The sequence below is a fragment of the Myxocyprinus asiaticus genome, chromosome 12, assembly GCF_019703515.2.
Source record: "Myxocyprinus asiaticus isolate MX2 ecotype Aquarium Trade chromosome 12, UBuf_Myxa_2, whole genome shotgun sequence".
In the NCBI taxonomy this organism is placed as follows: domain Eukaryota; kingdom Metazoa; phylum Chordata; class Actinopteri; order Cypriniformes; family Catostomidae; genus Myxocyprinus; species Myxocyprinus asiaticus.
The window spans coordinates 37,610,228-37,631,111 of NC_059355.1; the positions used below are offsets into that span (position 1 = coordinate 37,610,228).

The following is a 20,884-nucleotide window of genomic DNA, read 5'->3' on the forward strand; positions in this document are numbered from 1 at the left end:
AAGAATAAAGATGCAGATGTAACCCCTTTGCTCTCTAATACACGCGCGCGCGCGCACGCACAGACGCGCGCACGCACACAACAGAAGGACGTCAAGAGTGCAAATGTGACCAATGTGCTCAATGAGTGATATGTATTTGTATTTGTATTAAAAAAAAAAAAAAAAAAATCTGTAGATCACCATTGTTACTCGGTGACTTTTATCCTCAAATTAAATAAACAAAATTATTAGAAAACAATCGCTATACAGCTTCATATGACGTCAGTGGTAAGACGGAGCGCACCGTTGCTGAAGTTTGACGTCAAGTTTAAAATACCTGGATCGCCGCATGGCGTGTTGTGTCGCGTAGGATAGATGAAACTACGATGAAAATGCAGTCAGTTTTACGATGGAAGTTCAATTTTTGACAAAGGCAACAGACTACCTATAATTTTGGTCAATCTCAAGAAAACGCGTGCCTTAATCTAAATTGTCAAACAGATATTACTTCATTTAGGAGACAACGCTGCTAATCCTTGACCAAGACGTCACGCAAAGCCTTATAAAGATGTATCGTGCTTTTTGGGATACAATATTTCTCCTCACCGGTGAGTATTAATTTATTTTTTGTTCATGTCATTTTCAGCCGCATCTGTGTTATTGAGCTCATACATGGCATTTTGAAAGTGGGCTGTGAAAGGGTCTTTCAAAAAAGTTGTATAAATTATATGTAGGTGATTTGAAGTATTTTCTTTTTTTAATATATATGTATAGTAGTTTGCTGTTCTTCCTTGACTAGCAGTTTCCTTGGCTCAGTGGTCTAGCTCTGCTGTCATTAACAAGGTTAACAGAGCTTAGTTTAAATATAGAGCCATTCTTTAGCGTCCATCCTTTATGGCTTTGTCCTAACAATGAAGACACGTTCATGTCTCAGTAAGCTGTTAGAGAGAGGGAAAGTCATTCAGGTTTCATCAAGTCTTCATCCAAGTCGTTGTTTCAAGTTTCAATGGAAAGCTTTTTATAATTCTTTTGTTAAGCTACAGAGTTTGACTAAGCAAATTCCTAGGTTTGTCCTTATTTTGTACCTTTATCCTTTGGATGATTCTGTTCTTGAAAGTGGTATTGTCACTCCACATAGATAGTAAGCAAATCATAATACAGTTTAAAACTGCTTGATGCCTCAAAGTGACTGATTTTGTTGAGTGGGTTATTATATGTGCTGAGAGCAAAGCAAATCTATTATTTGTTATGCACATTTGTTCACCCCTGAATTAAAATTCTCATCATTTACTCACCCTCATGCCATCACAGATGTGTATGACTTTCTTTCTTCAGCAGAACAAAAAGAAAGATTTTTGGAAGAATATTTCACCTCTGTAGGTGCATACAATGCAAGTGAATGGGTGCCAAAAATTTGAAGCTCCAAAAAGCACATATAGCCATCATAAAAGTAACTCCAGTGGATTAATAAATGTATTCTGAAGAGAAAAACTAGGTGTGTGTGTGTGTGTGTAAGAAATAGATATATATTTATATTTAAAACTTCTTTTATTAAAAATGTTCGCTTCTGGCCTGTTTTGGTATGCACGTTCCCGAGGGTGGAGTTCAAACTTCCTCTCGCGTAACGCAAGCACGTTGGCACGTCGATATCGTTGGATCCCTCGGCTGGTCTGAAATCGGCAGGGTAAAAATGTTCACTGCACACCCTCAATATTTTGAGTGACTCAATGGGTGTATTGAGTCAGCGAACAGCCATAGCTTCAGTCGCTCAGGATTATTGATGGGGAATCTGTGAAAAGTTAGTCTTTCCTCTTACGATGATACCCGCTGACGTAATCTAATGTTTTTCACTAGGTTGAGGCATCCAGGATACACGCACACAAGCACCATTTTGAGAAAAAAACTGATACAAATACAAATCTACAGCAAAACCAATTCAGCATCTGTATAACATTACTTCTCTGTTGTAAACAACACAGCGCTTCCGTATTTTATGTATTTCACACGCCAGTTCTCGTGTGATCTTGCCAACGCTCTTACATGAACGTGCATACAACAGCTGGCCTGAAGCGAACATTTTTAGTTAAAAACAAAAATACGTTTTAAATATCAATCTATTTCTTACACCTAGTGTGTTGCTTCAGAAGACATTAATTAATCCACTGGAGTCGTATTAATTACTTTTGTGATGGCTATATCTGCTTTTTGGAGCTTCAAAGTTTTGGCACCCATTCTTCTACATTTTATGGACCTACTGAGCTGAAATATTCTTTCAAAAATCTTCGTTTGTGTTCTGCTGGAGAAAGAAAGTCATACACATCTGGGATGGCATGATGGTGAGTAAATTATGACAGAATTTTCATTTTTGGGTGAACTATTCCTTTAAAGTTTAGAAGTTATGGATCCCGTCCTCTGCTTTAAAGTTTTTTTTTTTTTTTTTTTAAATGTATTGTTCATTTAGCCTGTATTATTATTCAGTGGTGTTTGTATCTTTGCTGGCCTGTTAAACACCAAGGTTGCAAAGGAGTTGCCAATTAACAGTTAATTACAGTGACCCCACACCATATCAACATTGTGCCCTTTGAACTATAGGCACTTAAAGGGTTTATTCACCTCAAAATGAAAATTCTGTTATCATTTAGCCTGAGTCACCATTCACTTTTATTGTATTGAAAAACAATTTAATGAAAGTGAATGGTGACCTTTTGTGAATTTCTTTAGTATGTGGTGACTCACAATTGTCAGTTTGCCAACACCAAGGTAACCCATTTGTTTCTAGGTAGCTGGCAAACTTCTGTGGTGGGGTAAGTAAAATGTATTTAAAAAAATTGACCCTTCGCTAAGCCCCACCTTAAAAGTGTTTCTGACCAATCCGCCACCATTACTCTGACAAGCGTTTGCCTTTTTACAGTGAGAGCCTATAGGGAGTAATGTGTATTTGAGTAGTTTTAAGTGGGATTTTATCAATGATCCAAAAAACAAAAATCTTGCTGGGTCATTTGTAATAGTGATAGGAGGTAGCATACACAAAGTGTTTTTTTCTTTCTTTAAGTATTGAGAAGAAAATGCTATGTATTAAAGTGTGTCATTCCTCATTCCCAAATAAGTATGTGTAACATCAGCGAGGACACCTACATTTCCTTCAAGGTAAATTAACGCTAACAACCTAACATTAATTCATTTTCGTATATTTATTCAGGTCTTACTAAAGGGGATAGTAAATAAAGAGTTCACAGCATCAAATGAGTGTGTTATGAGACGTTATAAGCAGTTCTTTTCACTTACACTAATGTTATGAGGTTTGTAATTGCCATCAAATGATGCTCTTCTCTTTTTATATGACTGATGATCATTTGCCTCAATTCTGATTCCCAGTCTGCAGAATTTTCAATCAAATTACTGTGTAATTTAACAATTTATTTTACAAAAAACATCAGATAAATATGCTTTACAAGTGTCTCTTCATTCCAGCCCACGTAATAATATTATCTATTTAGTTTATGAGAATATTTTGCCAAATACCATTGCCATTCATGGCAGTCTCCCATTCATTCCTATGGGGAGTTCCGCAGAGCTTGTCAGATCGTGCAACGGTAGCCAAGGGGGGCGGAGCTTAGCAAATTGTCAATTGTATATGTTTGGTGTATTTTCATGATTTTATGATGGTTTAACTAGTATAGTACATAATTTTTCTTTGCGCTTTTTCTACACGCTAGATTACACTAGCTAGCTCATTAGAACTCATATTACTCGTATAATATTTTGGCAATAAATGTCCTTTTAAGCTAGTCTGGGAACTTTAACCTTTGTGTTTGTTCATGTTCGGTAGCATACACAACGCCTTAGCAAATGACGGTTAACCTCTCGCCTTTTTCTCTTTGCTTTCCTTTTTGTGACATGGGACATGTCTTTTCTGTACTTTCACAAAGAAAAACCGGGGGAAAAGCAGTCCTAAAAACTGGAATATGCTATTATCCTCCATTGCGCACTCGCTCCAATGTTTACCTCTCACGCCATCACCAACTTACATATTTGTTATGTACATTCAAGCACTATTGTGGAAAAAGAAACGTTTCGCAACGAGAACCGCTCTGCCCGATGGTAGAAAAGCATCTAATGATTTTGCATAGTTTTGTGCTATATAGTGCTGTTTATTGGCTTTTTAAAAAATCCCATGAAAATAGGTTTGAAAAGCATCCTCTTTTTCAGGCACTTCCTAATTGCCCAGTTGTGTTATGTTGTTGGTTGGACTCCCACCAAGATTTTTCTGTGAGTACGGTCAGCTTGTTGGTTGCCTATGTGTTAAAAGTTAACCTGGCATAACAGGATACATATTAAAGCATAACTGGAAGCAGAAAAGTATGTCTGAGGACTTTTTGTTTTGTAATAAAATCTATAAAATGCAATAAAATCTAGTCTACTCTCATTGACCAAGGATTTTCAAAAGGCTTTGTGTCAGCACTCAGAATAATAAGGTGCCTTAAGGTTCTAGACTCCTTCAAGCAATTTTAGTATAGCACAACAATAGTCACAAGACAGACTTTTTTCTTTTAAGCAGATTCAGTGCTTTTCAGATGTTTAAGGAGAATTTAGGCCTATATGGAATGTTTTTTTGTTGAAACAGTTATTTCTGGTCCTTTAAGATGATTGGACAGAGTTATCCGAGAGTGCTGATATATCTTAATACAGCACTGGTATTTTTCACTGTTTATATCACTCCACTTGTCTTTGTTTGTGGTGTTCCAGACAGGCTGGAATGGTTCTGCCTTGAGAGCCATTATCTGTAAATGTATTAGTGAATTAGCACTCCTATAATAGAGATTGAAATCCACATCACAAATCCACTTTAATTTATCTTAACCCACGCACTCCCTGTAATGGTTCTCAGAATAGTCCGAAGGTCAAAAATCACAATCATCCCCCTGACATTTTAATTGATCTCTGAAACAAGTGGGCTTTAAGTAGCTATTTCTCATTTGTCTGTGCTGTATGCCACTCAAGCCTTTTGTTGTGTGATGCTGTTGCTCCGCTGTCTTCTCTTTACTGTAATGGTTTTGTGTCTGTCAGTTTTCCACTTTTCTGGATCATCATTTTCACATTTGGGTAAGGGGTTCATAATTTTTTTATTTACTTTCAATGTGTAGCAGTGATATTTAGGTAGTTTTGGACGACTCATCATCATGTTTTTCAGTTTTGATCTGTTTACAGGGTTCCCACAGCCAATGGAGGCCTTGAAATATTTTTCACATTTTGTTTTCCAGGTCTGAAAATGACTAACATCTTAAAACTCATGGAAATTAATTTTTCTAGTAATGCTCTGCGCTAAAATAGATCAGCTGATAGATATTGCTTTTGTGTAGAGTAAAATTGCATGCAAGCCGATGTCTGATTTATAAGCAAATTTTTCTTTTGAGTTCAATGAATCACTCAAAACAGTCTATAAATCAGCCTGAATTATTTATTAGCGAATCGTTCTTAATCAAAATGACTTTAAAAATCTTTATCAAGTAATCACGTATGAATGGAAATTCATTGGTCAAAAAGTGTTTGACTGTCCTTAAAAACACCAATTTTATTATTGTTTGTTGATGAATATGTTTTTGAATATGTGCCTGTTGTTTTTTATTTGTAGGCTCCCTTTTTACATATGGGCAGGTGCAAAAGAATTCTACCTCAATGACAACCATTGCAACAACCACAACAACAACTACCACCTCCAGTACAACAACCACCACCAGCACAACCACAACAACAACTACTACACGTGTCAGAAGTATGCTCTGTCTACTCTATTCCTTTATGCTCTACTTACTTTGGGTTACTTGGGTCTAAAATGCTATGCGTGTGCCTGAGTAAGAAGGGAACACTTTAAAAGTGATGACCTGTTACTGTTTTTCGATACATATAAATGTTATTTTAATGGAATGGCCCATACAAAAACATTTCATAGACAAGGTTTTCATGGACCCAAAGTCTTAAGGCCCATTAACACCAAGAAAGATAACTATAATGATAACTAATCTGCTTATTTTAAGTGCACTGCAGTTAAGTACACAGTCAAGATAATCGATGTAGATGAACTGCTACTGCTGTACATTTTGCAAAGAAACCAAAAGAAAAACAGATGGAGGCAACTTCAAAGGAGGCAAGACAATGTTTCGACATTAGTGCTGGATTCCTGAGGTAATTTTATTATCTCATCTCCGTTAATGCTGAAGAAGAATGCAGAAGAAACATTGCCGGTTCTTGAGCAGAATTTTCCATTTAATTTGCATGTGTTATAAGTGGCAATCCGGTGCTGGAGTGTGTTATTTTGAATGTTATAATGAGCGCACGTTGTGGCTCGAGCCCTTTAAAGTTAGAAGGATTTTGATTGGCTGTCAATGTTTTTATCATACATCAGCTGGAAGAAAATCGCTTTGAAAGTGATCCCAACGATATCGTTCCTCTGTGATGTTATTGTAATAGTTGTGGTGTGGACTCTGCTATTCTCTAAGAGTTAGAACTATTTTTAAATCTTTATGGTTACATTTATCGATCTAGTTATTGTTCGTGGTGTGAACGGTCTGATGCATATATCACACAAAACTGAAAAGCAATTTCTCGATCTAGTACGCATGAAGGCCCACACACGTTCCCATTTGTTTTCAATGAGAGTAGAGCGACTTCCAACAACACAAGCGACAGCGAACGTTGGTGACGAGATGTAGGCATGGCGAGCAACACGACAAAGTTGAGAAAAGAGAGTGGAGCTAATGTCTGCTGTGAATGTGAGATACTGCCATTGGAAACAATGGAAGGCAAGACAGGAGCGGTTAAATGTTTCTGTCAGTGATTTCTCTCAGCAAAAAAAGAAACATTCTCTCACTTTCAACTGCTTTTATTTTCAGCAAACTTAACGTGTAAATATTTGTATGAATATAAAAAGATTCAACAACTAAGACATAACAACTGAACAAGTTTCACAGACATGTGACTAATAGAAAAGGAATAATGTGTCCCTGAACAAAGGGGGGGTGAAAATCAAAAGTAACAGTCAGTATCTGGTGTGGCCACCAGCTGCATTAAGTACTGCAGTGCATCTCCTCCTCATGGACTGCACCAGATTTGCCAGTTCTTGCTGTGAGATGTTACCCCACTCTTCCACCAAGGCACTTGCAAGTTCCCGGACATTTCTGGGGGGAATGGCCCTAGCTCTCACCCTCCGATCCAACAGGTCCCAGATGTGCTCAGTGGGATTGAGATCCTGGCTCTTCGCTGGCCATGACAGAACACTGACATTCCTGTCTTGCAGGACGAGCAATATGGCTGGTGGCATTGTCATGCTGGAGAGTCATGTCAGGATGAGCCTGCAGGAAGGGTACCACATGAGGGAGGAGGATGTCTTCCCTGTTACTCACAGCGTTGAGATTGCCTGCAATGACAACAAGCTCAGTCCAATGATGCTGTGATACACCGCCCCAGACCATGATGGACCCTCCACCTCCAAATCGATCCCGCTCCAGATTACAGACCTTGGTGTAATGCTCATTCCTTCGACGATAAACACGAGTCCGACCATCACCCCTGGTGAGACAAAACCGCGACTCGTCAGTGAAGAGCACTTTTTGCCAGTCCTGTCTGGTCCAGCGAAGGTGTGTTTGTGCCCATAGGCGACGTTGTTGCCGGTGATGTCTGGTAAGGACCTGCCTTACAACAGGCCTACAAGCCCTCAGTCCAGCCTCTCTCAGCCTATTGCGGACAGTCTGAGCACTGATGAAGGGATTGTGCATTCCTGGTGTAACTCGGGCAGTTGTTGTTGCCATCCTGTACCTGTCCCGCAGGTATGATATTCGAATGTACCGATCCTGTGCAGGTGTTGCCACTGCGAGGACAATCAGCTGTCCTTCCTGTCTCCCTGTAGCGCTGTCTTAGGCGTCTCACAGTACGGACATTGCAAATTATTGCCCTGGCCACATCTGCAGTCCTCATGCCTCCATGCAGCATGCCTAAGGCACATTCACGCAGATGAGCAGGGACCCTGGGCATCTTTCTTTTGGTGTTTTTGAGAGTCAGTAGAAAGGTCTCTTCAGTGTCCTAAGTTTTTATAACTGTGACCTTAATTGCCTACCGTCTGTAAGCTGTTAGTGTCTTAACGACCGTTCCACAGGTGCATGTTCATTAATTGTTTATGGTTCATTGAACAAGCATGGAAAACATTGTTTAAACCCTTTACAATAAAGATCTGTAAAGTTATTTAGATTTTTACAAAATTATCTTTAAAATACAGTGTCCTGAAAAAGGGATGTTTCTTTTTTTGCTGAGTTTATATCATTTGTCTAGCGACACCAAGCAACATTGTTGGTGGTGTGAATGGGGCTTTAGCTTTAGATGGCACCCCTACAGACTATCCACAGTCTGTTCACTAACAGTCTGATGGTTATAGTTATCATTAATGTTATTGTTCTTGATGTGAACAGTCCGATGCATTTTGCACACAAAACTGAAAAGCACTTTCTCGATCTAGTAAGCATGAAGGCCTATTCGCGCCAAAATCGTGACAAATTTGTGAGACAAACTGCTGACGAAAGGGCTATTCACACTGAGACCATGACAAATAAAATGAAAAACAATTTCACCTCTACAGTCTATTTCTATAATCTACTTAAGCTTACGATGCTTTTGGGAAATGAGGCCCAGGTTAGTGATACAAAATCTTTGAAAGATTATTAGAGTTTTGTTTGGGGCACTTAGATATCCAAGATATCTAGATATTCACAAGCAGAACTGTATATTCTACTTTTTCGTAGCTATGTGTGAAATAGTCTTTTCTTGTCTTTTGTATTGTACTTTGAGTCTCTACACATTTCCTGCTATTTTTCTGTGTATTTTCTGTACAGTCCTTCGTGGAGACCGCGACACTTTGACCAATTCCACCCCGCAACATTCTTTATTTAATTTTTATTTATTTTTTTAAATCTGACTCCGATAACACTGACTCTACAAGACATGAGAAATGCAAGACGAACTGTGATTGATTGCTTCATATGTCAGTAAGACAGCTCTTGATGTCTCAGTGGGCGGGTCATGGCTCTAATCATTCTGCCCTTTATCAAAACTGTTATTTCCTTTGGAAGGTTATCCCTGTAATTGGTGAATTTCAATTTGCTTTGGATTAAAACTGTCTGCTCTATTACAAATAACAATGTAAATCCCTTCTGTTGGCAAAGAGAATCCAGCAATTTCACGAAAGTCCCTGAGATCTTGTCCGTCCTAAGAAAAGAGAATACTGGCTTACTCTTGTGGGACAGAGCAAATGTGTGCCTTGAGGAGGACAGAGTCTGAGAAAAATCCAGAGAGCTCTGATCTTACAGATAGTAGCTGACACTATAATTTTAACTTGGAGTTTATTTTCTCACTTTCTTTCTCTTCCCTCCAGTGCCTTCCATTTATATATTACTAATTTGGTTCTAGCTTGGTTAAGGGTTGGAAATTTATTCAAAGTTTAATTGAAGTAGATACTTCTTGTTTGTGTTAAAGTGAGGTCAGTGATAATGTAGGTCATTCTGTAGGCTGTTTACAAATTTATGAGATATCAAGTGAGGGCATAAATGTTCATGAACGTGTTAGGCCTATAAGATATCCTAAATAACACTTGCAAATCCATAAAAATGCTAAGAAATTCTTGTTTAGATTTGTAGTGTTTTATGGATGTTAGCTAAGGTAGAGATTAGATGGTTTTGTGTTAAGATCTTAAGTCACATACAATATTATCAGCCCTCGATCGACACCAAGGAAATTTAGTTTTTTTATGTTTTGTCATTCAACGTCAAGGCATAAAAGAGTACCTCCCAGTGAGCAGACTGTATCCCTTACTGCCTCTGTCATTTGTGTTAAATTAATTATGGCTTCTATCCTGACTAAAATTGCCACTGATTTCAGCAATAAACTCTGTCTCTCTTTATTTTGTGCTTGAAGAATTTATAGCAGCTGCTGTCCACTCTCACTTTGATGACTGTCCCGACTCCCACAGCCAGTTCTGTTTCCACGGCACATGCCGCTTTCTCATCCTGGAGGAGACACCTGCTTGTGTGTGAGTCCAAAAACCTAAGATTTAAAGACTTAGGAATATAGTGTGTGGTTACCTGTGTCCCCTTGTGTGACTGAAACCTGTCTTGCTCCAGAAAGATTCAAGAACAGGTTAATTTATATGTCAAAGGTGAAGTGTATAATTATACAAGTATAATTTCTAAGGCGTCAGCAAAAAATAATTACTGTTTTTTTTAATTGGCTTCCCTAACACTCCCCTATCTTCCATTGATTGGCAAACAAATAGTCCCGCCCAAACTCACCAATGTTTAAATGTCAGAGATGCTCAACCAAATAAACATCAAAACGTTGATGATAAAATCAAAAGAATTACACACATCACCATTAAGCATTTTATATCGAACAACAATTAAATTGTAAGAGAAATACAGTATAGTGGTACTCACACATCAATGTCGATAGAAAGTCTCATTTGATATTTGCAATTTTAAATCATGTCACGTGTTAAGCACGTCATCAAATAATATCACTTTTTGTAAGTGTAATGTCACAGTTTTAGTGGTTTTGTAATGCCACAGTCTTAAGTTCTACTGTATTTTATTGTAATATTTTATTTAAAGTCAAATTCAATGTACTCATTGTAAATAATGTGTTTTTTTTAAGTCATTGCTGTTTTGAAAATTACAATTAAATATTTGAATTTTATAGTCTTATTTTTTTAATGACTTTTTTACTTATTTTGTTTTGTGTGTGTGTGTGTGTGTGTGTGTGTGTGTGTGTGTGTGTGTGTGTGTGTGTGTGTGTGTGTGTGTGTGTGTGTATATATATATATATATACACACACACACACAGACAATATTTTTTTTTTATTTTTTTTTTTTTTTATCTGCACTTTTTTTTACGCTTGTCTGTTTATAAACTGTTCTTTATGGCCACATCCACACTAACAGGGTGAAAACCATTTTCCGTTCCCTAACATCATTGTTTTTTTTTTTTTAAATATGCGGTACTAGAGAGCGTTATCCAAAGTCTCTGTTTTTGGTGGAGGAAAATACCACTTCAGTATGGATGAGGTGTAAATGTAGCAAAATCAAAGCGTTTTCAATCGAGAAGCCTAATGCTGTTTAAACTGCAGATGTTTGATCTATTTATTTATTTTTTTCAAAGGTGATCCTTAAAATCTGCTTATACTGTTATTTTCAAGTGATCAAATCAGATATGTGTTCAAGCAAAATAATCATTTTGTGGCATATGCACATCAGTTGTTATTGTAATGACTTTTTACCATGCGGCCAAGTGGCTATAACAGCTGTGTTCAACATGCTGGCAGAAGGTCAGAAATTTGTCCTCTGCCGTCACTGCTAGCATCACTATGGCACTTTGCATGTAAAGTCATTTTGGATCTTGAATGCAAAAAAAAAACTCAAATTCCATAAATCCTAATATTTTGATTGTAGATTTGTACAAAATCTCATTGCATGATTTTGATTTTTTTTTTTGCTCATACTACATAAAATTAAAAAGATTTGAATTGGTGCTGCCAGTTTGAATAACTGACTCACTTAGATGACTCACTTGTTGTCTTGTGTAGACAAGCATGTTTTGTTATTAGCTAAATTGCTTTTCTGTGGAAAAATTTGACACATTAGCTGAATTCATATCTAAATTGGTATGAGTTCTCCTTTAGTGAGGAGACTTGTATTGTCTACATCCACATCCATATGCAGTTATTTACCACAAAATATCAAATTTGAATGAAAATGACAATAATACTAGTAGATTCTTCATTTTTGAATGAAATGCTTTTACTAACATGCTCTTCTATCTGGTAAATGTTGAGTGACTTAGAAAGGGATTGTTCACCCAAAAATTAAAATTCTCATGTTGTTCCAAACAACATGAAATTCTTTCTTCTGTGGAACACAAAAGGAGATGTTTGGCAGAATGAGAGTCTCATCCTTAGTCACATTCATTGTAAAGATAAAAAAATATAATGAAAGTGAATGGTGTCTAATGTTGTCATTTTGCCCAACATCCCAAAAAAAGTCATAAGGTTTTGAAACAACATGAGGGTTAGTAAATTATGACATAATTTTCATTTTTGGATGAACTATACCTTTAAACAAACTTGTCTTTTGCAGTGCATATTGTAATACTGTGTAATTCAATGATAATAAATTGCATCTATGTGTATAGGTGTCACCCTGGCTTTGTGGGTATGCGCTGTGAACATGCAGACCTTTTGGCAGTGGTGGCATCTAACCACCGACAGCAGACTGTGGCCACCATGTTAGTGCTGTGTGTGGTGGGCAGTGTTCTACTCATGCTGCTCTGCACACTACTAAAGTGAGTTTGTTCTTCAATTAGTTATCTTATTGAAAATGAACACATTTAAAGAATCTTTATGAATGTTATAATTTACATATTTTCCACAAAGCATGATTTATTTACTTATTTCATTCTTTCTATTATTCACTGACTTTGTTGATTAAAGGAATAGTTTACCCGAAAAAGAAAATTCGGTCATCATGACTTCCTATTTTCCATAGAACACAAAAGCTGTTAGGCAGAATGTTAGATCCAGTCAACATTCACTTTCATTGCATCTTTTTTTCCATACATTGAAAGTGAGTGATGACTGAGGCTGCTTAACATCTCGTTTTGTATTTCACAGAAGAAAGAAAGTCATACATGTGTGGAATAACATGAGGGTGAGTAAATGATGACAGAATTTTCATTTTTGGATGAACTATCCTTTTAACTTTGCACAAGGCACTTTCTATGAAAGGTAATTTTTGTTGTGAAAGGACAAAGAGGTCATTCGTGAACTTTACACATTGTCTTTCTAGTTGTTGGTGGAGGCGGGGTGGATGTGGACGAGGTAACCCTATTGCGTGTTGGTCGGAGAAGCCTAGAAGTATTTTTACGGGTGGGACATCCTGCTGTCACTCAGAAACAGGTATTTTGGTGCTATAATTCCCATTTTGCACAACTTTTTGCTGAGATGGAGTTTGATGTGTTAGGTGTCATGTGGTGACTAATTATGATAATCAATAGGGGGTGCTTGCATAGTGAGATCAGCATATGTGCCATAACATTAACTTTTAATGGCCTATGAGTTGTCTTTGCTCAAGGGTTTAAGCTGTTAGTTTAGCCATCTGTTGTCACTCTTTCCTAAGACCTTCATTCAACATGAGACTTATGGGAATGTAGAAAGAGGGTACTTCATTTGGTTATGATTACTCAATAGGCTGATGCTCCATAGGTATATCAAATTTTATATTGAGGACATCTATCTGTCTATTTATTTATATTTAGTACATCTATCTATCATCTTATATTTAGGACATGTATCTGTGCTTTTACCTTTATCCTGACTATAACACACACAATCGATCCAAAAAATGTTAAACAAACAAAACATTTTAAACTATATTTTAAAGGAATTGTGCGGGTTCAATACAAGTTCAGTTCAATTAACAGCATTTGTGGCATAATTTTGATTACCTCGTCACTGCTTTTCTTTAAAAGAAGCAAAAATCTGTTACAGTGAGGCACTTACAATGGAAGTGAATTGGCCAAACCGTAAACATTAAAATACTAACGTTTGAAAAGTATAGCCACAAGATGTAAATATGTGTTAACATGATTTAAGTGTGATAAAATCAAGTTCTAACCTATTTTGTGTAAAGTTATGTCCAATTTTATAACTTTGTTGCCATGATGACGTAACACCATAAACCCTAAAATGACCGTACAAATTATGATTTAAACAACTTTACAGCTCAAATATTGCACAAATTTTAACAGCAGAATTAATGTAAGTGCTTTTATACAATTATAAGCTTTACATTTCTGCCTTTTTAAAACCCTTAAAAAATGTACCCCATTTACTTCCTTTGTAAGTGTCTCACTGTTACCTTGATTTTTGCATTATTTATTTATTTAAAAAAATATATTTTTTGTGGAAATAAACATTATGCCACAAATGTTGTAAATTGAGCTTAAATTTTATTGAACCCGGAATATTCCTTCACTGTCCGGTCCAATTAATTAAAAATTTAGTTTTGTGAAATTAATATGTAGTAGGTAGAATTTATATTTGTCTATAAAACTAATTTAAATGCATAAGCCTTTAGGTCAAAAAGGTCTTTAGTTTTGAGCACTAGAATCATAAATTTAGGTGTGTCCAGACTTTTGGTTGCTTTTGTATTTTCATATGATATTGTGCAAACAGTATATGTTCAATCAGGGGCACCTGCAGGATTTAATCTGAGGGTACGCACAGAAATCTGCCTAATAAACCTTATACAAATGGGGGCATGCTACCCCGGGAGATTAAATGCCAAAGCGCTCAATACCGGTGACTTTGAGATAAGCATTTGTTTTATTTTCTTAAGTATGAGTAGCATTCATGTAACTATTGGCTAAAGCATTTCTTCCAGTAACCATTCAGACAGACGTGTTTTCGCACTAAAAAAAGCAAAATGCACCACAACGAATAGAGCAGAACTCAGGAGTCTCGAGATGCATTTTTATCAGTTGAAGTTCTTTTTAACTTGACACAGCGTCTAAAAATGCAGCGCTCCCGTGAGAGATGCTAAAAACACAGTGACGCAGTTGTCAAAAGACATCCATCTAATGAAAATGATTGAAAAAACAGCGTGAATGGACTCAAAAACATGTTCAGTTTGAACAGCCCCTTGTTCACATGACACAGCACTAGCTGAAGTTTCTCAAAGTTAACTCTCAAAAAGACATACTTTTGTTTCAGTTGATTGTTGGTAGATTTCCACTGTATTCAGCACTGTTTGTTCTCTGTATTCGTAAATATCCCGATACTGTTTTACTGTGTGAGAAACCGCTCCAAATGATTCCGTAAGAGAGTGCTCAGAACGAATTGTACTGAATCACTTATCGATTCAGACCATTTTGCAAGACCGTTTGGTCAATTTACTGAAAAGAACTGACTCAAAAGAATTATTCATTCACAAATTGGGCATTTCTAGTTCTTTTAAACAGCCAACAGAAATACGGGACACATTTCATGATTGATGAAATATTCTGAGTAAATTTTTCTTAGGTCAGTCGGAGCGCTCATGGTACGCACAGTGCGTACAACCATACAGCTGCAGGCACCACTGTGTTCCATCTCTTAGTGGGCAGTGCATTGCTGGAGTAACAGAACATCCCCAGACAACATTTATGTAATTAGAAATAGAATTGTTGGAATTTTGTCCAGACAAATACCCTCAGTCATGACTACCAGTCTGGACATAGTGCCTCTTGTTTACAGAGGTTTGCAAACCTCAAATTAAACCTCACATATTTTGTCCGCATTGTCAGGCATTTCCAATTGTTAGGTAAAACTGTGGCAGCGTTTCCACTGTAACATTTTAATACATTTGCATGTCATCAAATTTAAATAAAACACTGTGTTGTGTTTGTCTAAATGATTCTTTAAATATGTACATTCTTGTCAATTTTCTCTTCCACTTCCAACTTGTTTTCTTCTCATCTCATCAGAAAATATTCCCTACACACAAGGTACCATTTTATCTCTGTGTAGTGTACCAAGTGGAGTAGTTTGGTGAAACCTTTCTATTTTTCCCCCTCCTACATTTCCTACACCAATTATGTGGAAATTACATCTCTATGTTGTTTGCAATAACTTGCAAATCTGTTTTTTATTTTTGTCCTTTCCCATGCAGTGGTTTGACACATGTTTTCTGAAGCTTACACGGATGCTCTCTCAAAATATTTGTTTCCTGAGACCTCAATATCTTCCACTTTACTCCTGGACTACATATTGGCCCCATTTCTCAGCACAGCTGGTAAGCGCAACACATATTGGGAGTATTTCGATGTGGGCAATGGGAGAACCCAACCAAAAGTGTAACTTTTATATTTAGACAGACTGAGTCATTCCAAAAAGTTTTTTTTGGAACCACAACATCAATGACAAGAACTAAACAAAGATGGAACTCCAAAACTGAGAACTCTGAAAGAAGAACTCAGTATAAGTATGGCACTCGAGTACACAACACAAAAACATGGTTGTGTCATTTTACTTCTAATGGACATGGGTAAACTGACTACAGTGTGAGAATTCATCCAGGTCCCAGTGGTGTAGAAACAGGGCCATTTGAAAAAGAAATGGCCAGGAACAGCTGATCTTGAGGTGAAAATATCAGAGAGAATTCAGGTATTACTAACAGAGCTTTAACCTACTCTTAAGATACAGCTAAACATATCCTTCTAGGTGTGTAAGACACATAAAAATTCTCCCTTTTTTGTCTTTTTAATATACCATAATAATAAAAAAAAACACTTATAATATGCCAGTAATGGGATGTGAAACTCACTAAATTAGTTTAAGATGATTTTTAACAGGAATATATATTAATCACATTATTTTATCACATCATGGATAAAGAATGGGAGGTTATTCCAAGACTTTTGTTAACAATATTGTCTTTAATGTCATTTGAGTATTTTGGTCAGTCCCGTTGCATGTAATATTAGAACTACAATAGACTCCCTTCTGAGTCTTTGCCATTTCTTTTAACTTGATCTCCTTATAATAATGATAAATAATTGTAATTTTCAGAGACAAGAGAGACTATGAATGGCTTTGAGGGACTAATAATATAAGTTATATAACACTTACCCAAATGGAATTCAGTTTTTATATTTTTTTATTTTTCGAAATGCACAGAATTATTGAAAACATTTAATTTATGACATGTAACTTGATAAGTTATGAAAGTACTCACAAATCCCACACAATCCTCTTGCACAAAGTGTTTGTTCAAATAAGATGGAGAACATTGTTGTAAGGTTTATGTCATTGTAGAGTCTGTAAATGGTTTGTATAAGGAGTCTCTGTATGTGCTCTATATATAGTAAAATTATCACATCACATCAAGATTATAATATAATCCACATCTGCATTCATATTCACATTGGAAAGATTGAATGCAAAGCATGTTTGATCACAAATACAGCCACATATTTCACAGTGCACCTTTTGAATACACATGCAAAAACACTGTAAACACAGTCACATTTAAATATGTAATGTGCAGTAATTGGCTTTCAATAAGCAAAGACTTGCACAGGCATGGCATGCTTTTTTTATGTAGATTATTTGCATAAAGAACCTTATAAAATCACTTTAATAATCACTCATGGTTTTTCCACACTACTTTAAAGTGCTTGATTCACTGTTATCAAAATTACACCATGCACGTGATGTTTCACAGCTGTGGGAGCACACATGCCCATACAGAGGCTCAAATCTATGGTACAATTAAACAATAATGGAAATTATATACAACTTGATGCATATTATCCTTATCAACTTCTAAGTATTATTCAAGATATATGAAATGGTTTAAAAAGATTTCAGTGTAAAAGCTATGTAATTTTTTTTTCTTTTTAGTCTAATTTGTCCCTAAGCTTTTGTCAATGATCTCGTGTAATGAAACAAATGACATTTGACCCCTTCGGATGGTTTTTCCCAGTTCAGAGATATTTAAATATCTTTACTATTTATACATTCTTTAACAACTACAGAGTTGTCCAAGATGAAAATATGCCACTCAATCAGAACACTTAGAAGCTGGCATATAACTGGTCTGGCAGAAGTAATGTAAATAATAATTCGGTCTTTTTAGATTTGGCCATGTTCTGGTGTCAGATCATGTAGCCAAGGGCTAATGTTTGATCACTGTGTGGAGTTTCATAAGAATTTGATGGAATAATCCTAAAACCCCTGCAAGTGACTAATCAAATAAAACATTTCGATGGACGGTTATAGCATGGGCAACATTTACGAGTTATTTTCTTTGTGAATGAAACTGAAAGGCTGCCTGATTTTTTTTTTCTTTTTTTCAATGTTTTGTGTATTTATTTATTTGGCTGACCCTGGGAAGCCACATGATAATCATTTCATTTATGTAAACAACATTTCATTCCTAATTGTATAAAAAAATAATTGAATATTCAATTAATGTGAATAAAAATACTATGAATTAGAAAGTTTTCAAGGTATATTTCACCCAAAAATTCAAATTCTGTCATCATTTATCAAACCTTTTGTCGTTCCAAAACCTTATCACTCCTTTAGTGGACCATTAAAAAAACATATTACGCAAAATGTTAGCCTCAGTCACCATTCATTTTCCTTTTTTGAAAAACAAAAACAAAAAAACACGCTAAACATTTGTGTTCCATGGAAGAAAGAAAGTCGTATGTGTTTGAAACAACATTAGGCTGAGTAAATGATTACACAATTTTCATTTTTGGGTGAACTATTCATTTAAAGACAAGGTGCATTATTGAGTGTTAAGTTTGATCAAATGGTGAATTGTGTTATAATAAGAACATGCTAACTTTTTTTTTGGTGGGGGGGGGGGATCTTTGTTGTGATAAAATGAGCATTGGGATATTTTAGACTGAGTAGTCTTTGAACGGACAGTTATTGCATGATTTCCAGACATGGAATTGCAGTCATCCATGATTATGATGTCATACTCATAGACTAACGCATGTTCTGAATTGTGCTTTACACCAAATATGATGCTCAGTATTGCATCCCCAGCTTGTTCCAACTGAATCCCATTTAAACGTGGTCATCCTGGTTAGCTGCTTATTCACTGACAAAACAGTGGACTGACATCCTTCTTTTTGAAATAAGATCTTGTTAAAGACTTTTCATGTTGCAGAAAAAATACTTTTGTAAATAGTGTGTGGTAATGGTGTTTTGATTTGTATTTGGAGAATGAGGTGTTCTCTTGACTGTCACGGATTATCAGTCAAGCATGAAAAGATATTGAAATGCTCAGAGGTAGATTATCCTGACATGGCTGTCACATGCTTGACTGAATGATGTTTTGAGTGTTCTTGACCTTTAATTTTGCATATTTTTCCAAATAACACAAAGTGCTGCAAATTTTGTTGTGGACTTATTTGTTCTTGTGATTATTTCTAATTTAATCTAAACTTTTGAGTGTTTTGGCAGTTTGGGAGTTCATAGGGGAGAATGGGGTTAGATGTGTTAACCCCCTAATCTCGAGTGACCATCTATTTAGAAAGGGCCAATAGTATATCAAGGGCCTGTGAGAGATGCACATGAGAAAAGTTATATACATCCCAAACTGGTATGACTTTATTTTTTCTGCGGAGCACAAAAATATTTTCAACAATGTAGAGATGTTTTGGTTTATTCAGTGTCAGTCAATGGGGTCCAAAACTTTCAAGCTCCAAAAAGAAAATAAAAGCAGCATAAAGGTAATCCATACAATTTGTGTGGTTTAACCTAAGTCTTGGAAGCGATGCAATCCCTTTGGGTGTGAAACAGTCCTTATTTACTATCAATCTTGACATCCGGCCTGATTTGAACACAGTGCAGGCTTCAAGAGGGAAATGATTTGCTGCATGCAGTTGCCTGGTACTCAATCCTGGTATTATTTAAAAAGACCTTGCATTTTCATGCAAGCATCAATAAGACTTGGCATTTTCATTTTCTCATGTTTACCACCAACCTTTTGGTGACCATGGTACCTTTTAAAAGTATCCAAAAAACTCAACCTGCGACTATAATTTTAACTTTCAAAATAGCTGGACGGGGCATGAAAACCGCAAACCTAGCAACACTGTGTCTAGTTTGTGTACAGCGCTCTGCACATGTGGCAAGCTTCTCTCATGAAAGCACCAATGAGACTGTGTGTCAAGATTGACTGTGAATAAGGTATTAAATTTTAGGCTGTTTCTCACCTAAAGCAATCACATCACGTTTGTGCTCTTTAAAAGAAAGTCATTCAAGTTTGGGACGGCATGGATTTGAGTATATGATGAGAATTTTCAACCTTTTTTTTTTTTTGCATTTTAAAAGTTACTTTTCTACATATTAACATAACAAAATGTTGATAATTGTTTTACTACATCTAAATGTTTTTAATATTTAACCATTTCCTGGCTGGTTTATGAAAATGCTATTAATGTACATCAAAATAAGACTTGGGAATAAGATTTTTTTCCCTCAATTATGTTCACATTTTTATTTGAACTGTCAAGTATTCATGTATTCCCCAATGATTCAATTTACCCTTAACATGGTTGTATGTGATTGGCGCTTTTTTCTAATTTCAGTTGATAGCAGATATCATTTAATATAATTATGCATATTCGTTTTACCCCTATCTCATTGCACCTTGCCTAGAAGACAATTTAAATACAGAGTGACACAGCTTACTCCACTTGCCCCTATATACGTAACTATAACTCGCCAAGTTATATTCCTTTTTAACCTCACCATCCATTTATATCCTTCATCCTCTGAATATTTTAAGAGGGTCAATCGGAAATACAAACATAAAAGCAGAAAACATCAGGCACAGTTGAAAAAAAGAGCCTGCCACCAAAGTGCTCTTTTTGCTAAGGGAAAAGCTCAGCTTCTTTTATTTACTTACTTGCCAATTTATTTATTTGTTTGTTTGGCTAAACCTTTTGTGAGATGACGGGGGAAGGCCCCTAGAGATCAGCGTGGAGAGGAGCTAAGCTCGTGCATGAGTGAGCACATGATGCAAAGTGCATGCTTGACGGACTTTGCGTTAGTGCTTTTCTACTTGTTTGTAACAATTTGTCTGCCCATTTGTGCTCATACTGTTTTTTTGCTTCAGTTCCCTCCCATTTTATTTTCTTCATTTATATTTATTCTTTGAGTGAATAGTTTTGTGTGTGTAAATTCTACTACATTTTTTTGCTGTTGCAAAGAATCTCTCGTGCTTCTTTCTTGTCTTTCCCCCCTTTAATTTTCATTTGATAATTTTATCTCTTACTCCCTTTTTACATCTCTTAACATCAGTCTCTT

General features: G+C 36.2%; 1 protein-coding gene across 3 annotated transcripts; it reads left to right on the plus strand.

Moving 5' to 3' along the window:
• The first annotated feature begins 339 nt into the window (after window positions 1–339).
• LOC127449132 (protransforming growth factor alpha-like) lies at window positions 340–19,119 on the plus strand. Of its 3 annotated transcripts, XR_007898668.1 has the most exons (8): window positions 340–587; window positions 5,612–5,752; window positions 9,937–10,051; window positions 12,205–12,354; window positions 12,858–12,967; window positions 15,535–15,555; window positions 15,720–15,842; window positions 15,921–19,119. XR_007898668.1 is itself a non-coding variant. In XM_051712328.1 (7 exons), the coding sequence occupies exons 1-7, from the start codon at window positions 548–550 to the stop codon at window positions 15,725–15,727; spliced, it is 585 nt and encodes a 194-aa protein (XP_051568288.1). In that variant the 5' UTR covers window positions 340–547; the 3' UTR covers window positions 15,728–19,119. The 3 variants fall into 3 exon arrangements, 2 of the variants coding, with proteins under 2 accessions (XP_051568288.1, XP_051568289.1); XM_051712328.1 differs by having other exon boundaries at window positions 15,720–19,119; XM_051712329.1 differs by lacking the exon at window positions 15,535–15,555 and having other exon boundaries at window positions 15,720–19,119.
• The last annotated feature ends 1,765 nt before the right edge of the window (window positions 19,120–20,884 follow it).